Source organism: Globicephala melas, chromosome 21 (assembly GCF_963455315.2).
Source record: "Globicephala melas chromosome 21, mGloMel1.2, whole genome shotgun sequence".
NCBI classification, from domain to species: domain Eukaryota; kingdom Metazoa; phylum Chordata; class Mammalia; order Artiodactyla; family Delphinidae; genus Globicephala; species Globicephala melas.
Window position 1 is genome coordinate 13458558 of NC_083334.1, and position 13951 is coordinate 13472508.

Genomic DNA, 13951 nt, shown 5'->3' on the forward strand with positions numbered 1-13951 from the left:
CTTTGCCGCGTCCAGAGCTGGAGCAGAGCCCACGAACCACAGGGTTCCGCCTGCCTGCCTGCCTCCCTCCCTCCTGGGCACCTCCCCGCCTCTTTCCTGCACGCCACACGTGTCACGTCTGGCCGTACTTGGCCCCTCCCCTCTGTCACCTCCCATTTATCCCTGCACCTCTTGGGATTCACCCTATGGCCCAGTCACTCCGGGAAACTGCTCTCGGCAGGAGGAAGGCCAGTGGCCGACCGGCAGCCTCCTGCAGCCTCTGATGCTGCTGGATGTGCAGTGAAGCTGGGGGTGCCCCTCCGGCCGCTGACTTCTCATACCTCTGCTCTGCTCTGCTCATCACGCCCCCAAGGCCCTGTCGTTGGGCCGCTGCTTGTTCCCGCAGCCTCAGCTGCCCCCCGCACACATCCGAGTGAACTTCCTCAGCTGTCCTTCCACTGCCTGACGTCTGCACCCCTGTTGCAGCTCTTCACCCTGCTTGGAGAAGCAGCCACGTGCATGCTGGCCACCTCCCCGCAGAGCTAAGGGCCTCTCAAAGTCGGGATCCACGTCACACTCGTTGGCACTAGCCTGGTGCCTGGCATAAATGAGTTTTCAACGGAAATTTGCTGATACGCAGATCAAGAAGTGAGACTAGCTGAAGTACAGAATAAAAGCTTGAATCAGAGCTTTAAAAATAACTAAATTACTTTAAATTATACATGTCTTTAAAAAAACAGTGAATTTAAAATATTTCAAGTTAAAAAGCCTTCCTTTTAAAACTCAAAATGGTTAGAAAGCTGTTTTGTTATCTCCGAATTCACTCCTCATTAATACAGTGACAGAGGCTTTTCAGAATTATTTTAGACCTTGAATGAGGCTTTAGGATCAAGCTATGCCCTGAGTTTAGATACACTTTGGCCTCTTTGTGAAAATGCATAGGTTTCTGCATGTAGGGAAGTTGAAGGATTGTGTGAGGTTGAACTATAAGTGCATCATTCGGAATTGACCCTGGGAGGAGAACGTATCACCTTCCTTGGATGAGTGACCTGCTGCTTCCTGTGACTTTACTGTTCCCCCAGGAGGAGGCAGAGGAGGACAGTGACCTGTCAGATAGTGGTGATGACGTGGATGGAAGGAAAGACTCTTTGGCTGAACCATGTTTCATGCTGATTGGGGAGATTTTTGAACTTCGAGGAAGTAAGCTTCTTTATTACTATTCAGTGGTTTTGCTGGTTAAGTGGTTACACACACACACACACACACACACACACACACACACACACACACACACACACACACACACACACACACACACACACACACACACACACACACACACACACACACACACACACACACACACACACACACACGTACAATATCCCTTTGTTCCTGAATCAGACATGTATTTATATTCATTCAGCAAATACTTTTACAGGCCAACCAGATACCAAAGCAGGTTCTGAGGACACAACCTTAGGACAGATATCCCTGTACTCATGGAATTTAGGGTCCTGCTTTACCCTGCACCATGTTCCTCTGTATACAGAAAGCTTGAATGCTTTGAATTTCTTTTTATGTGACTTAGCATCGCCTCATTGCTTCATCACCGAAAGGTATACAAAAGTTAATTTTGCATAGCAGAGGAAGAGCCCTGTTGTTAAAGGTGAATATGTGGCCAGGGACGCAGGGACGCCCGAGCCTGCTTTCAGCCTCCTTTCCTCCCTAGAGGACTGGTCATCCGTGGAGGCGTGGGGGCATTTTGTCCACAGGGGACACTGGCATGTCTGGAAACAGTTTTGGTTGTCACAGCTCGTGGGAGGGTGCCGCTGGCATCTCGTGGGGCGGAGGCCAAGGGCGCTGCTAAAGCATCCTCCAGTGCACAGGACAGCCCCACAGCAAAGAGTTATCCTGTCCCAAACGACAGCAGTGCCAAGGTGAGGAATCCTACCCCAATAGTTCCTGAGGGGAGACGTACTTAGAAGAAACAAGAGCAAAAGGAGGATCAGAATACTCTTTTGTTAAGACCTGAGCAAGTGCCTCTCTCCCGAAGCAGTACCGGGGTGAAAGGTCAAACAGTACTTCTTGGCTTTAGTCTTGAGTCCTGAATAGGACTGTCTACCCGCCCTCACCTTCCACAGTCCCCAACCTGTAAATGGCGACGCCAGCATACTCGGTCACACCTGGAGCCTCGAGTCCTAGCTAGAGGTGTGCCAGGTGCCTAAAGGCACAGCTGAGCGCCTAGCAGAGGAAGCGCACAAGAGGAGCAGGGTTTCGCAAGGCACAGCAGTGCTCCAACCGGGAGCACGTTGCTCGGAGAATGTCCTGGGCTCTGCCCACTTGGATGAGCATCTTTTCCCTTTGGGCAAAGAAGGTGGGCTGGGAGTTGGTCCTGTGCAGGAAGCCGGCTGTGCATTGGTTCTTATTTATATATCCCTTAACATGTCGCTTAAAGAATTCTTCGCAGATGAAGAAACTTCAAGTGCTTTTACAGGCTTGGGCGCGTCTTTTATGTCTTCTAATCCTTGGTATCTTTACAACGATTGATGCATAGTAGGTGATCAATGAAAATGCTTGGATGGATGGATGGATGAATGAATGAATAGGCAAGAAAATGTTCAGTGCCGGGATTGTTTTGGTCATTGAACTTTTTCTTCCTCTAAGCCAAATCTTAAAATAATCAGCAAACACTTTGGGAGCTAATGTTTTAGATATCGCTCCATAGGGGAAACAAAAATCTCTCAGAGGTAGATTCTTTCTTCGGTGAATTTACAACATAATGGTTTCAAAAATGTAATTCACATTAAGCAATAGACACAAATTCTAAACTCCAGGCAGAGATTTATAGATAAGCATGTTCCTTTGAGCATAATTACAGTAAGGAAAAATTGGAACTAAGCTAAATTCAGAAATGGGTGATAGTTAAATTAAGAAATATCCACATGATGGAATATCGTCCAACCATTAAGGATCCTTGCAGATGAAAAAGCTATAGCTGGTCCGACACTTTAAGATGTGCTGGTGTTGAACTTGGTTCAGTACAGGCTGGAAAAAACAGTTCTCCCCCAAACCCAGAGGCTGGCTCCTCCACAGTGAAGTCTGCCCATTAAATCATGAGTCCTCCCCATGTCCCACAGAGTCGGTAAGAACGAGGAAGCACCGTCTTGGCCTTGGGTCAGCGTGTTCTCTGCGACACAAAGAGACTGAGAAGCCTGGTGGACGTGCCAGAGGCAGTCAGGGCAGGAGTAGGGCTCCAAGTCCTCTCTGTGGTGTGCATCTCCTCCCTCATGTGCACCTGCTCAGAATATTTGGTTTTGCTAGTGACTTTCCAGAGGGGAGTAAACAGAACATCATTGATAATGAGATGTGATATATTTGCCATCAGCAAAATCCTAGTGTTGCCGCAGCTGCCTCCATGGCCTCGAACGAATGAGTCCTTGGAAAGAATAATGGGGCTATTCTGTGTTGGAGTGGGGGACTAGGGAAGGGCAGGAAGATGTCGTAGAGTCAGGGGCATCAGTGATGGGAGAGAATCTGTAGCAGAGCCGTTTTGGGTTCCTGCTCTAGTTCAGTTTATGAAAATGGACCGGAAGTGTAGCTGTTTTAAACATTTATAACCAGTCACTCGGCTGTCCGGCACTCTTCCTGGAGTTGCTCGTGTCTCCAGACCCTGTGGGTCTGAGCTACCTGTCTGCTGCCTGAGAAAGGTGGAGGGAAGTTCTCATCCCTGCCAGACACACCCCTCCCAGCCGGGTCGCCAGCCTCAGATGGGCACGCCTGCAGCGCGCTCTGAATTCCATCAACACTTAGGGCACTTCTGAGGCGTGGTCCTGACCCCAGGACTTGACACTTACTTGAAGGATTACCACCACTGCACCTGGACACTTAGATCCATTTTTAAAGTTAGAAATGACTTGAGAATGTGTTAAAGTCTAGCACCAAGTGTGTGTTAACTGTTGATTTCTGTTTGGGTGCCTTCCCTTGTACAGAGGTGTTTGTGAATTTACTCCTTTTTTTCTTTGGTGCAGGAGCCCTGAATTCTTGGCCCCATCATAGCCAAGTCATGTGTCACTAGCTAAACATTGCAGTGGATGGAAGTGAATATATAAGCGGAATATTTGGTTTCGATTCCAATTTGCAGACCAAAAATATCCTCACAGCATTTCTTTGCCTTCTTTTGGTTTATATTCATATTCTACACTTATAACAATGTGTCTCCTAATCTAATGCTAATAGTAAAAGTTTAGATATGTAGGACCCTTCACAAAACTCTTTCACACAAAGTAGTGCCATGACTCTCCAGCAAAACGAAAGTACATGCTAACACTGTCCTTTTCCAGATGAGGAAACTGAGGCTCGGAGAAGGCGATGGTGGCCGCCTGCTCCGGGCGGTGGTGCAGGAGCGATGAGTCCATGGCTCACTCGGAATCCTGGGGCTTCCCAGTCCCCCTTTCTTCCCCCACGGGCATAAAATATATTAAAATGCATGATCTACAAACTACTATTCAAAAGGGAGCGGTTAGACCTATCAATTTCTTAATATTTCAAAATATTTGTCAACATCTGACTACAGATGCTTCTCGTTCAGAGCCGTGTATTAGAACACTGGGTTCAACAAGCCAGGCACAAATCTAAAAGGAATTGCACTGTCTGCTAGTGGAAAACAGACGTCAGTAGCCCGGGGACACATGAAGTGAAGTTTTAGTTCCACTTGCTAGCTCAGCTGTTGTTAGGCATTGAAAAGCTGTAAGAAGTCTTAAGTTTCCTCTCATCAGTTGCAAAGTAGAAAATGAAAGCTTATTCATTCGAGTATTCCTGGGCAGAAGTTTGCTAACCTAGACCCAAATTCTGTGGATATCAAAGCCCCTTAGTGTCCAGACTTGGATTGAGTGACGTGGTTAAGATTTATGCTTTGTGCTGCTATGAAAATGTCACGATTGTGATAGCCTGTGGTAATGCTTTTCCTCTGATTTATATTTTAGTGTTTAAATGGGTGAGAAGAACATTAATTGCTCTCGTTCAGGTCACTTTCGGAAGAACCATCAACAAGTGAGTTGCACGAAACTAATGTTTGAATTCATGCCCTAGCCTTTGCCTTAACAGTCCAATTACATCCCCAACTAAAGGTTTTTTCGTTTCTCTCTTTATTTCTGATATGATTCTAAGATTGGATAGGGAAGCAGATTTCTACAAGACTGTCTCCTCCAGAATGCACGGTGCACCAGATAACAAGCTTGGGCTGGCTCTGGCAGGCTGGTTGGCAAGGGTCAGAAGATTGTTCTGGAAAGTTCTCTGTTGACCATGATGACTGGTTTTAATATCTTGGGTACAGCGTTTTTATGTCACATGATGTGGATCAGTTTAAGGCTTAGACTCTGAGCCAAAATGAAAGTAGGATGAGCATCGCACGGCAGGTATTTATTTGAAGGGAAATGCAAACCATATATTTTTTTAGAGTTGTGGTGATATTAAAATAGTAGTTCCTCATTAGTTGATAGCTAGGTATCCATGAGGGGTGTGTGTACCCTATAACACTATTATAAGCCATACGTGTATTCTGAATTGTATCACGTTACCCATATCCTTAAGGGTTATACTCTATGCCCAGTACCCAGTGCTTACGAGGCTGTAGCATTATGACGTCCCCACACAAAAACTGGGAGTCAACTGCTAAAAGTAAGGGGAAAAAAAAATCTAAACTAAACAAGCCCCATATTATATTTTTATTCAGTTGCAAATAGAATATATTTTCCTTGTGGTCATAAACCAAAATTTACTTCTGTTTATTTCTAAGTTCTTTTAAAAAATGGTGGGGCTTCCCTGGTGGCGCAGTGGTTGAGGGTACGCCTGCCGATGCAGGGGACACGGGTTCGTGCCCCGGTCCGGGAAGATCCCACATGCGGCGGAGCGGCTGGGCCCGTGAGCCATGGCCGCTGAGCCTGTGCGTCCGGAGCCTGTGCTCCGCGACAGGAGAGGCCACAACAGTGAAAGGCCCATGTGCCACAGGAAAAAAAAAAAAAAAAATGGTGTTAGTGGCTTGTTTAGTTGACTTTTAGTATCGTGAGCTTTTAAGCGGAAAAATGCCCTGTTTAACTTACAGTTTCAGTCTGAGGCAAACCTCTTAACCTTAGTACTGACAGGCCTTGGATAAAGAAGTTTTCAAAATGGCCCTATTTTTCTCAGAACTCCAGACTCGCTAACTTATTTCTTTTTCAGTTTCAGAAAATCATGCATACATTCCCTGCTCCTATTTATGATATTGGCTCTTAATTTTAAGACGAGCAGCTGTGGTCTGAGAGTGGTGAATACATTAGGCGGGGGAGGGGCACCACGTAGGGAATTTTCAGGCTGTGGGTTTCAGTGGGCTTTTTTATCAGGTAGAGAAATTACGGAGCATCTGGCCCTGTGCTCTTTTGCCTCAGGCAGACGAGGACACATCATAAAATTAAGTAGCAGCACAATATGTGCCTCTCGCCTTGTACCAACTGTAATTTCACATCCCAGAATTGCTGCAAAAGCTTCCTCCAGTTTTGGCTAATACAAAGTCAGACCTAAATTGATAGAAAATGCTTAGGTGATGGCCTTTGGTAAGTCACTCACCTAATTTTAAGTTGCAAACTGAAATTTTCCTTCTTCATTTCTTCACGCAGTGCTGGTGAGTAACCCAAAGACTACAGGCAAAACAAGCTGTGTTCTTATGTAGATTTTACTTAGGCAGGTCAGCAGGTTCTCAAAGCCAAAGCCCCATTCAATTAATAAAATTGTTTTATTTGATCTAGATATGAATTGCACAGTTCTAAGCAGTATCGGGAAGTATCTTAGGAGACATGCAGTTACAAACAGGATTACCATGGTTCTGACTCACAGTGGAATTTAGACTTCATTGGTGACTAGTTACTGTGTGCAAAGTGCTGGGCTTGAAACATCTATTTCAGATATTATTTCTGAAAACCTCACATTGTCCCTTTAAAAATCTGGTTGGGAAGTCAGATTCTTAAAGGGCTTTCTGATTTATTATTCGTGAATTAAGTTTGAAACTTCAGGTCTTTCTTGCACTAATAGTCCAAGGTGATTCTGCTCCCATTTTCTGCAGAGAGACTTCCCTTCCCAACCTCAGCACCGCTCCTGGCTCTGTGAGCTGTGCTGCTCTCTGCAGCAGTCCAGTGGTTGGCTGGAATTTGATGAAGTTGGGTTTATGGAAGACCTGGGTAACCAGATAAAAGCCACTTATTTATAACCGTGCAGGTCAAGATCTGCCCGATTTTCACTCCTGTGGGAAGGTGACGTGGCTGGATAGCAGTGTATCTTTTCAAAGTCCCCCCCTTTGTGGTGAAAGGGGGGTGTCTTTTCCCCCTTTGCCCCGTGAGCATGTGAGATGTTTCCGGGGTCAGACAACTCTGCCCAGCATCCTCTGCCGTGGCCGCCCCAGGGGACAACTAGTGAAGAAGCTTGGTTCTCCCCAGGACTCCCAGAGCTCAGGGAGCTCTTCACAGTCTTTTAAAACGGATTGATGCTTTCAGTTTATACCACTTCATGGAGAAATTAGTATGTTGAGTACCGTGCACAGTTAAGAGTAGTTGCAAGCTTCAAACAAATCAGTCTCCTCTCAGTTCTTGCTTTTCCAGATTGAAAGACACCGTGCGGCAAACATTTAGAGAATTCAGTACCAGTGAAAATGTGAGCTCCAGGAATGAATGGCTGTCAGTGTTACCAAAATAAAAAAAAACTTTCCGAGTCAGAGTTTAAAAATCCAATTCCTAGTTTATTCATCAAACGCTTATCTTAACCTACTCATTGATAAATGCCTTGTGAGAATAGAGAATAAGATTTTTAAAAACCTCATCCAAGAAATATTTTGCTCTTGAAAGACAACTCCGGGACGCAGTGGACTGGGCTCTCAGCGAGCAAATGGTGGTCTACTACATCGGCGCTCTCCGGGATGCTTTGTGGCCCGGTGGGAATTTGGCACCTCCGAACACAATCCCAAGTGAAGAGCAAAGCCAGGAAACAAAGCGGAGAGCACAGCAGAAGCTGCTTGAAAACATTCCAGGTGAGGCCTGGGCTCTGACCCTGAAAGTCACATGAAAAGGGAGTGTTGATGGCCCTTCTCCTTTTTCACTTATAGTTTGTATAAATGCCTTATATTGAAAAATTCTAAATTTTCTCCTTAAACATTGGAAAGAGCTGATCACTCATGTTCCTCGCGTCTCCGTGCCTTTATGTGCTGTGTGTGCATATGTCGTAGCCCCTCACTGAAGGTCCGTGCAGGGTGCACTTTATCAATAGCAGCATGGAATATAAACTTAATTTTTCAGATATGCTTCAGAGCCTTGTTGGACAGCAAAATGCCCGTCATGGTATAATAAAAATATTCAACGCACTGCAAGAAACGAGAGCCAATAAGCATCTGTTATATGTGAGTAACTTAAAGCCTCCCAGAGGATTCAGTTTCTTCAGTTCTACGTTTCTGTTCATATACGGGGGTAGATTTTAACTTTTTATACGCTTAATCATTCTTATTGCTTGTAACTCTGAACCCATTTTCTCTGCTTCATTTTTGTTCAATTTGGTTAAAAAAAATACCCCCCTGTGGGTGCAGCATCCCCCTCCTCGCCTGCTGGCTGTTTCTCTCAACTTGTGCTGTAACGTTTCTGCCTGAGTGCTTGGCTTGCTTGTTTCAGCAAAGCAAACTGTTTCCCAGTAGTCTGATAATACTGTTGGTGGTTATAACGGACCGTGAAATAAATCAATCTGATGCTAAATGGAGTTTATAGAATACTAATTCCTTTTAACCCTTAGAGAAAAAGACATTTTTTTTTTTCTTTCTTGGTTCAGGTGCTGATGGAACTGCTGCTAATTGAATTGTGTCCTGAGCTGAGAACTCATTTAGATGAACTTAAAGCTTGTCAGGTTTGAGACTCCACAAATAAACCACCAGAGAAATGTCTGTAATAATAGACATGAAACATTTTCCTCTTTTCCACAGAGGGCTTGACTGAGAACCATACCGATCTTTTAGTTACCTCCCTCTAGTTTTATGTGAATTAAGCAGAATTGGGGGGAAAACTTGATGCTGTATATTAGGCAACAGAAAAAAACACTTGTTAATTATTTTTATTTTAATATAAATCCTTTAAAGGTCAACATACTGATTGAAATATAAGTGTTAATACGTGATAAGAACCTAGGAAATATTTTAAATATTTATTGTTTTGTTTTTAAAAAGTTTGTTTTAAATGAATTATGAACATTGTACAGTTAATTTCCTCACTGAGGATTCTGAACATTCCTATATTCGTGTGTGTTGAATATTGTTGTGCAATGCTTTGTGTGAAGTTATTGTGAAAATTTTATTGTCTTTATTTTTACCAAAGATTTCCCATAGTTTGAAGCATCTGAAGCAATAAAATATAAAAATGAATCATAGCGCTCTGATGTTTAAGATGCTTATATCTCAAAAAAAGTTGAAGCACTTAAGATAGTTCAGATACTTATCAAGTGCCTTTTCTGTAGAAAACATTGCACATGTAAGTACTTCCGTAAGGAAGTATAAAGTTTGTTGCCTTTCTCCAGACACAGAATGAGTGTGAAAAATATGATTTTTGGTGTGAATGAGAAGAGCCAAAATTGGTGCTTGAAGTGCTGTTATTAGGGAGGTGGGATGGATGGGCAGGAATGAGATGGGGAAACAAAGAGGAGGGAAGTTACTTCAGGCTGTTCAGGACTTGATTGTGTCATCAAGTCTTGGGGACCAGTAGGGGCATTAGGCGAAATCCAGGGTGCAGATGTTGCTTTGTTTTTAGTAGTGGGACCATGGACAAGTCACTTAATTTTCCTGGGTTTTACCATTTATTATGCAGTGATAATGAAACACTTTCCCCTTTCTAACCCCCAGGAATATTGAAAGCAAGCCAATTAAGCAGAAATTCAGTTTGAAATCCATGAAAGAAACATACTATGTATATATAAAGTGGTATTAATTATATCATTGTTAGATCATACCTGCTGAGTTCCTGATATGCCTAGTTATTGATATGAAACATAAGTGCTGAAAGACAAATGGTTAAAAATTAGTAAAGCAAATTTTATCTTTGATATTCTTTTAGCTACAGCTCTTTGATCCTTATTTCAAACCAAGATATTTGATACTTTCGAAAAAACTCAGTTGGCTATTTATATGGATAAGAATTATCCTTCATAGGGATGTAGAAAAGACATTCAGAGAAGAGAAGCAGTGTGAAGTCACCAAGCCCCAGGAACTCATAGCAGTTACTAAAAGTGACCATCTTCTGCATAATTAAACCACGGCTGTTATGACTCCTCAATCCTTAAGAAGTTGTCTTACTTTTTCATAAGTTATCAACTGTAAGGACTCTTACAGAAGTTTTGATTTTTTTTTGAAAAAAGTTAATGACCTTGAAGCTTCACCTCACTTAAAGGGTGACTCCAATCACAGATCAAGGTGTGCACCATGTTGGGAGTAGTGGTAGTTTGCAGGGGCTCACCTGGGCCAGGTTTGCCAGCTTTATGGTAACTAGAGTAAACTGAAATTTTAAATTCTGTGTTGGGTTCACTTAGGACATTTAAGCACAGCATATTACCAAATATGACATGTCAAATTCCTACCTTTAGGATTTCTCAAACCGTGTTTTAATGGCAGTTAAAGTGGCCTTCACTTTGGGGATGTAGAGTGAGTGAGCTATGAAAGTGCTATTACAGTCCCCATACACTGCCTTATTACATTTCTATTTTAAGATTCTTAAAGGCTTAAGGAACTGGATTGAGTGTGGAGAAGAGAATACCGTTGGAAATTTGGATCTTCAAACCACTGAAGGAATGTTCTATGGATGTTATTAAGAAAACAAGAGCAAAAGCAAGTGGGCTTGTATTGTAGAACGATTTACGTTAGGTTTTATGAAATCTTTTAATGGGCTAGAGACATGGAAATGTTGTTACTGGGGAAGAAGAGCGTCTTCAGCAGAGATTTTAAAAGCAAAGGAATGGGTTTCAGGGATTATTTAAGTTTCTACTCTAAGATTTAAAGGAGAAGTATATGGCCTATGTTTGTCTTTAGATACAGGGAAGAAATTTCAACAAAGTTCAAATAATATAGACAAACCAGAACATAAAACAAGAGCAAGTAGTTTTGTGCCATATAATACTTCTTTAGTGACAGGCACCTACATATTAATTGCATTTTCCCAGTGCTAAGACTAGATCTTGTAAATCACTTTGGAAAGGATGGTTGTGATTTTTAAAATAAAGCCATAACATTTACAAAGAAGGTGTTGTTCAGGTATCTTAAACGTTATTTTCAATATCTGTTTCACAGATGTATATTTCTTTAGAATCTTTTGCATATGGATTCTATTTTTACTGTCGGATTTTGCCTCTGTAGATGTAATTGATAAGGAAAGCCTCTTGCTAATTTAACAGTTTAGTTATAGTTATATTGGTAGATGATTTGAAATTTTATCTTGTTTTGAAATACATTAAGGGTTTTTAAAATGTAGAAAAGGACCTGAAGCACAGAGAAACATCTTGTTTCAATTGATTACCAGGAACATAGCAGTTTTACTCATTAAGATGTTTAGGGGAAGATATGGAAAGGCAAGATTGTAAGCAATTTCTTAAACCCACTTATTTTGAAATTTAGATTTTTAATTTTCAATTTGGAATTTTCTGTTTTAGAAGTCTTCAATGACTGAAATAAAATTAAAAGTTATTCAAAATTCACAACACTAAGGAGTAAAGAAATTTAAAGAATTAAACTTCAGATTTTTTAAAATAAGTTTGTAGCATTTATACTTCTGAAGTTATTAAAGCTAAGATGACACTAAGTCTTTCAGGACACTATTTAAGAAAGGAAAGAAATACTTGCTTTATGGAATGGTTTTCAATATTTGACATGGTCTTGGTCAGTCTCTAGCCTAAGAGCTGGATCTTTGAAGACTCTTCCTGCAGTTCGATCCTGTAGCTACGTTTCAAGTTGCAACATTTTACAAATTCAAGAGGGGTGGGATGGCGGGGTGGGATGGGGGGGTGGGATAGGGAGGGTGGGATGGGGGGGTGGGATAGGGAGGGTGGGATGGGGGGTGGGATAGGGAGGGTGGGATGGGGGGTGGGATAGGGAGGGTCGGAGGGAGACACAAGAGGGAGGAGATATGGGGATATATGTATACGTATAGCTGATTCACTTTGTTATACAGCAGAAACTAACACACCATTGTAAAGCAATTATATTCCAATAAAGATGTTAAAAAAAAAAGAATGAAGGTAACCTGTCATCAGTAAAATACCCAGGATAATGTAACATGGGAGAGCGAAAACAAACATAGCTATTATAAAAAATTATAAAAATACACACATTCTAAGTTGTTAGGATCGATGATCTTTGTTGAAGTACATTGTAGTCTAAATTCTCTGACGAATAAGTAAAGTGTGAAGTTCATCTGCCAATGAAGGATTCAGAAGACAAGCCTTAAAAATCAAAGAAAAAGTTATTTAGACATATTTTGAATTGTTGGATCTTTTGTTTTTAAGAAATAGAGTGCAATGATTTAAGGGAATTTCATAGTTATACATTTCTATTCTGATTTCTTAATTAGGGAGATTCAAGTTAACCTATACAAAGTATTAATAGATCATAACTAAAAATAACCATGCTATTATCCTTTGGGAGAGAAAATTCTCAGTGCTAAAAATAATGGATTTACACATTGATAGTATTCTAAGTTATGAATTATCAAAATAAGTAAAATAGAAAGCATTAACATTTGGTCTCAAACCTGTTATGTGAATAGTAGCATGCATAATTTTTTAAACATATGATCTTGTTATGCCTAAATTAGCAATAAGGTGCATAATTTCATAATATGCCAGGAATTTGAAAGACAGAAGTTACCTCATCCAGACCTTACTCCATGCAGAAACTGTCCCTTTTAGTACCCATGACAGTTGGTTACCAGATATTTGCTTGCTTGCTTCTAGTGGCAAGAAGTCAGCACCTTGGCTTCTGCACACGGCCCCCCAAGCTGAGGTGTTGGCACAGCCATTTCACACTAGGTTCAAGGCCTCTACTTGTGGCACCCTATGAGCTAGTCAAACTAGAATAAGCACAAAAGGAAAAAGAATGGGACTTACACCATTGGTTCTCCTGGTTCTCAGGCCTTCAGACTCAGACTGGAACTAAACCACCAGCTTTTCTGAGTCTCCCAGCTTGCAGATGACAGTCAGTCTTTGCAGTCCCCATAATCATGTACAAATTAGTATATATAGGGGATGAGGATAACATGGCAGACTAGAAGGACCTGAGCTCACCTCATCTCACAAAAACACCAAACTCGCAAGTAACTGCTGAAAAGCACTGACAAAAAAAGGACTAGAACCTACCAAAAAAGATAGTCTACTTTGAAAAACAAAGAAGCCATAACAAGACGGTAGGAGGGTTGTATTCACGATACAATCAAATCCCATATCCACTGGGTAGGTGACTGACAAACTGGAAAATAATTATATTGTGAGGTTCTCCCATAGGACTGAGAGTTCTGAGCCCCCATGTCAGGCTCCAGTGGTCTGGCATTGGGAGGAGGAGCCCCCAGAGCATTTGGCTTTGAAGGCCAGCGGGACTTGATTGCAGGAGCTCCAGAGGACTGGGGGAAACAGAAACACCACTCTTGGAGGGTGCACACAAGGTCTCATGTGCACCAGGACCCAGGGGAAAAAGGCGTGACTTAATAGAGGCCTAGGCCAGACTTACCTGCTGGTCTTGGAGGGTCTCCTGGGGGAGGTGGAGGGCAGCTGTGGCTCACCATGGGGACAAGGACACTGGTGGCAGAGGTACTGGGGAGTACTCATCAGCGTGAGGTGTCCTGGAGGCTGCCATTGCAACGCCAAGACCTGGCCCCACGCAACAGCCCAAGGCTGCAGTGCTGGGAAGCCTCAGGCCAAACTACCAACAGGGCAGGAG

The 13951-nt window shown here is 42.5% G+C and overlaps 2 protein-coding genes across 12 annotated transcripts in view; one reads left to right on the forward strand and one right to left on the reverse strand.

Annotated features, from left to right (window-relative positions):
* SNX25 (sorting nexin 25) overlaps window positions 1-9403 on the forward strand; it is a 116520-nt gene extending 107117 nt beyond the window's left edge. For all 4 annotated transcript variants that reach the window (XM_060291525.2, XM_060291524.2, XM_060291523.2 and 1 more), the window contains 5 exons: window positions 1062-1179; window positions 4965-5031; window positions 7851-8032; window positions 8298-8398; window positions 8818-9403. In XM_060291525.2, the coding sequence (XP_060147508.1) occupies window positions 1062-1179; window positions 4965-5031; window positions 7851-8032; window positions 8298-8398; window positions 8818-8898 (549 nt within the window). In that variant the 3' untranslated portion in view covers window positions 8899-9403. The remainder of the gene's footprint in view (window positions 1-1061; window positions 1180-4964; window positions 5032-7850; window positions 8033-8297; window positions 8399-8817) is intronic.
* Window positions 6688-13951, reverse strand: part of LRP2BP (LRP2 binding protein) — a 58736-nt gene continuing 51472 nt past the window's right edge. For 6 of the 8 annotated variants that reach the window (XR_009560545.1, XR_009560543.1, XR_009560548.1 and 3 more), the window contains 3 exons: window positions 12350-12462; window positions 9985-10030; window positions 6688-8052 (listed from right to left, as the gene is read on the reverse strand). Coding sequence is in view for 1 of the 8 variants with exons in the window: in XM_060291526.1 (XP_060147509.1) it covers window positions 12397-12462 (66 nt within the window). In the remaining 7 variants the exon portion in view is untranslated. Of the gene's footprint in view, window positions 8363-9984; window positions 10031-12117; window positions 12463-13951 lie in introns of those variants that run through there. The other 2 variants (XR_009560544.1, XM_060291526.1) reach the window with 2 other exon arrangements.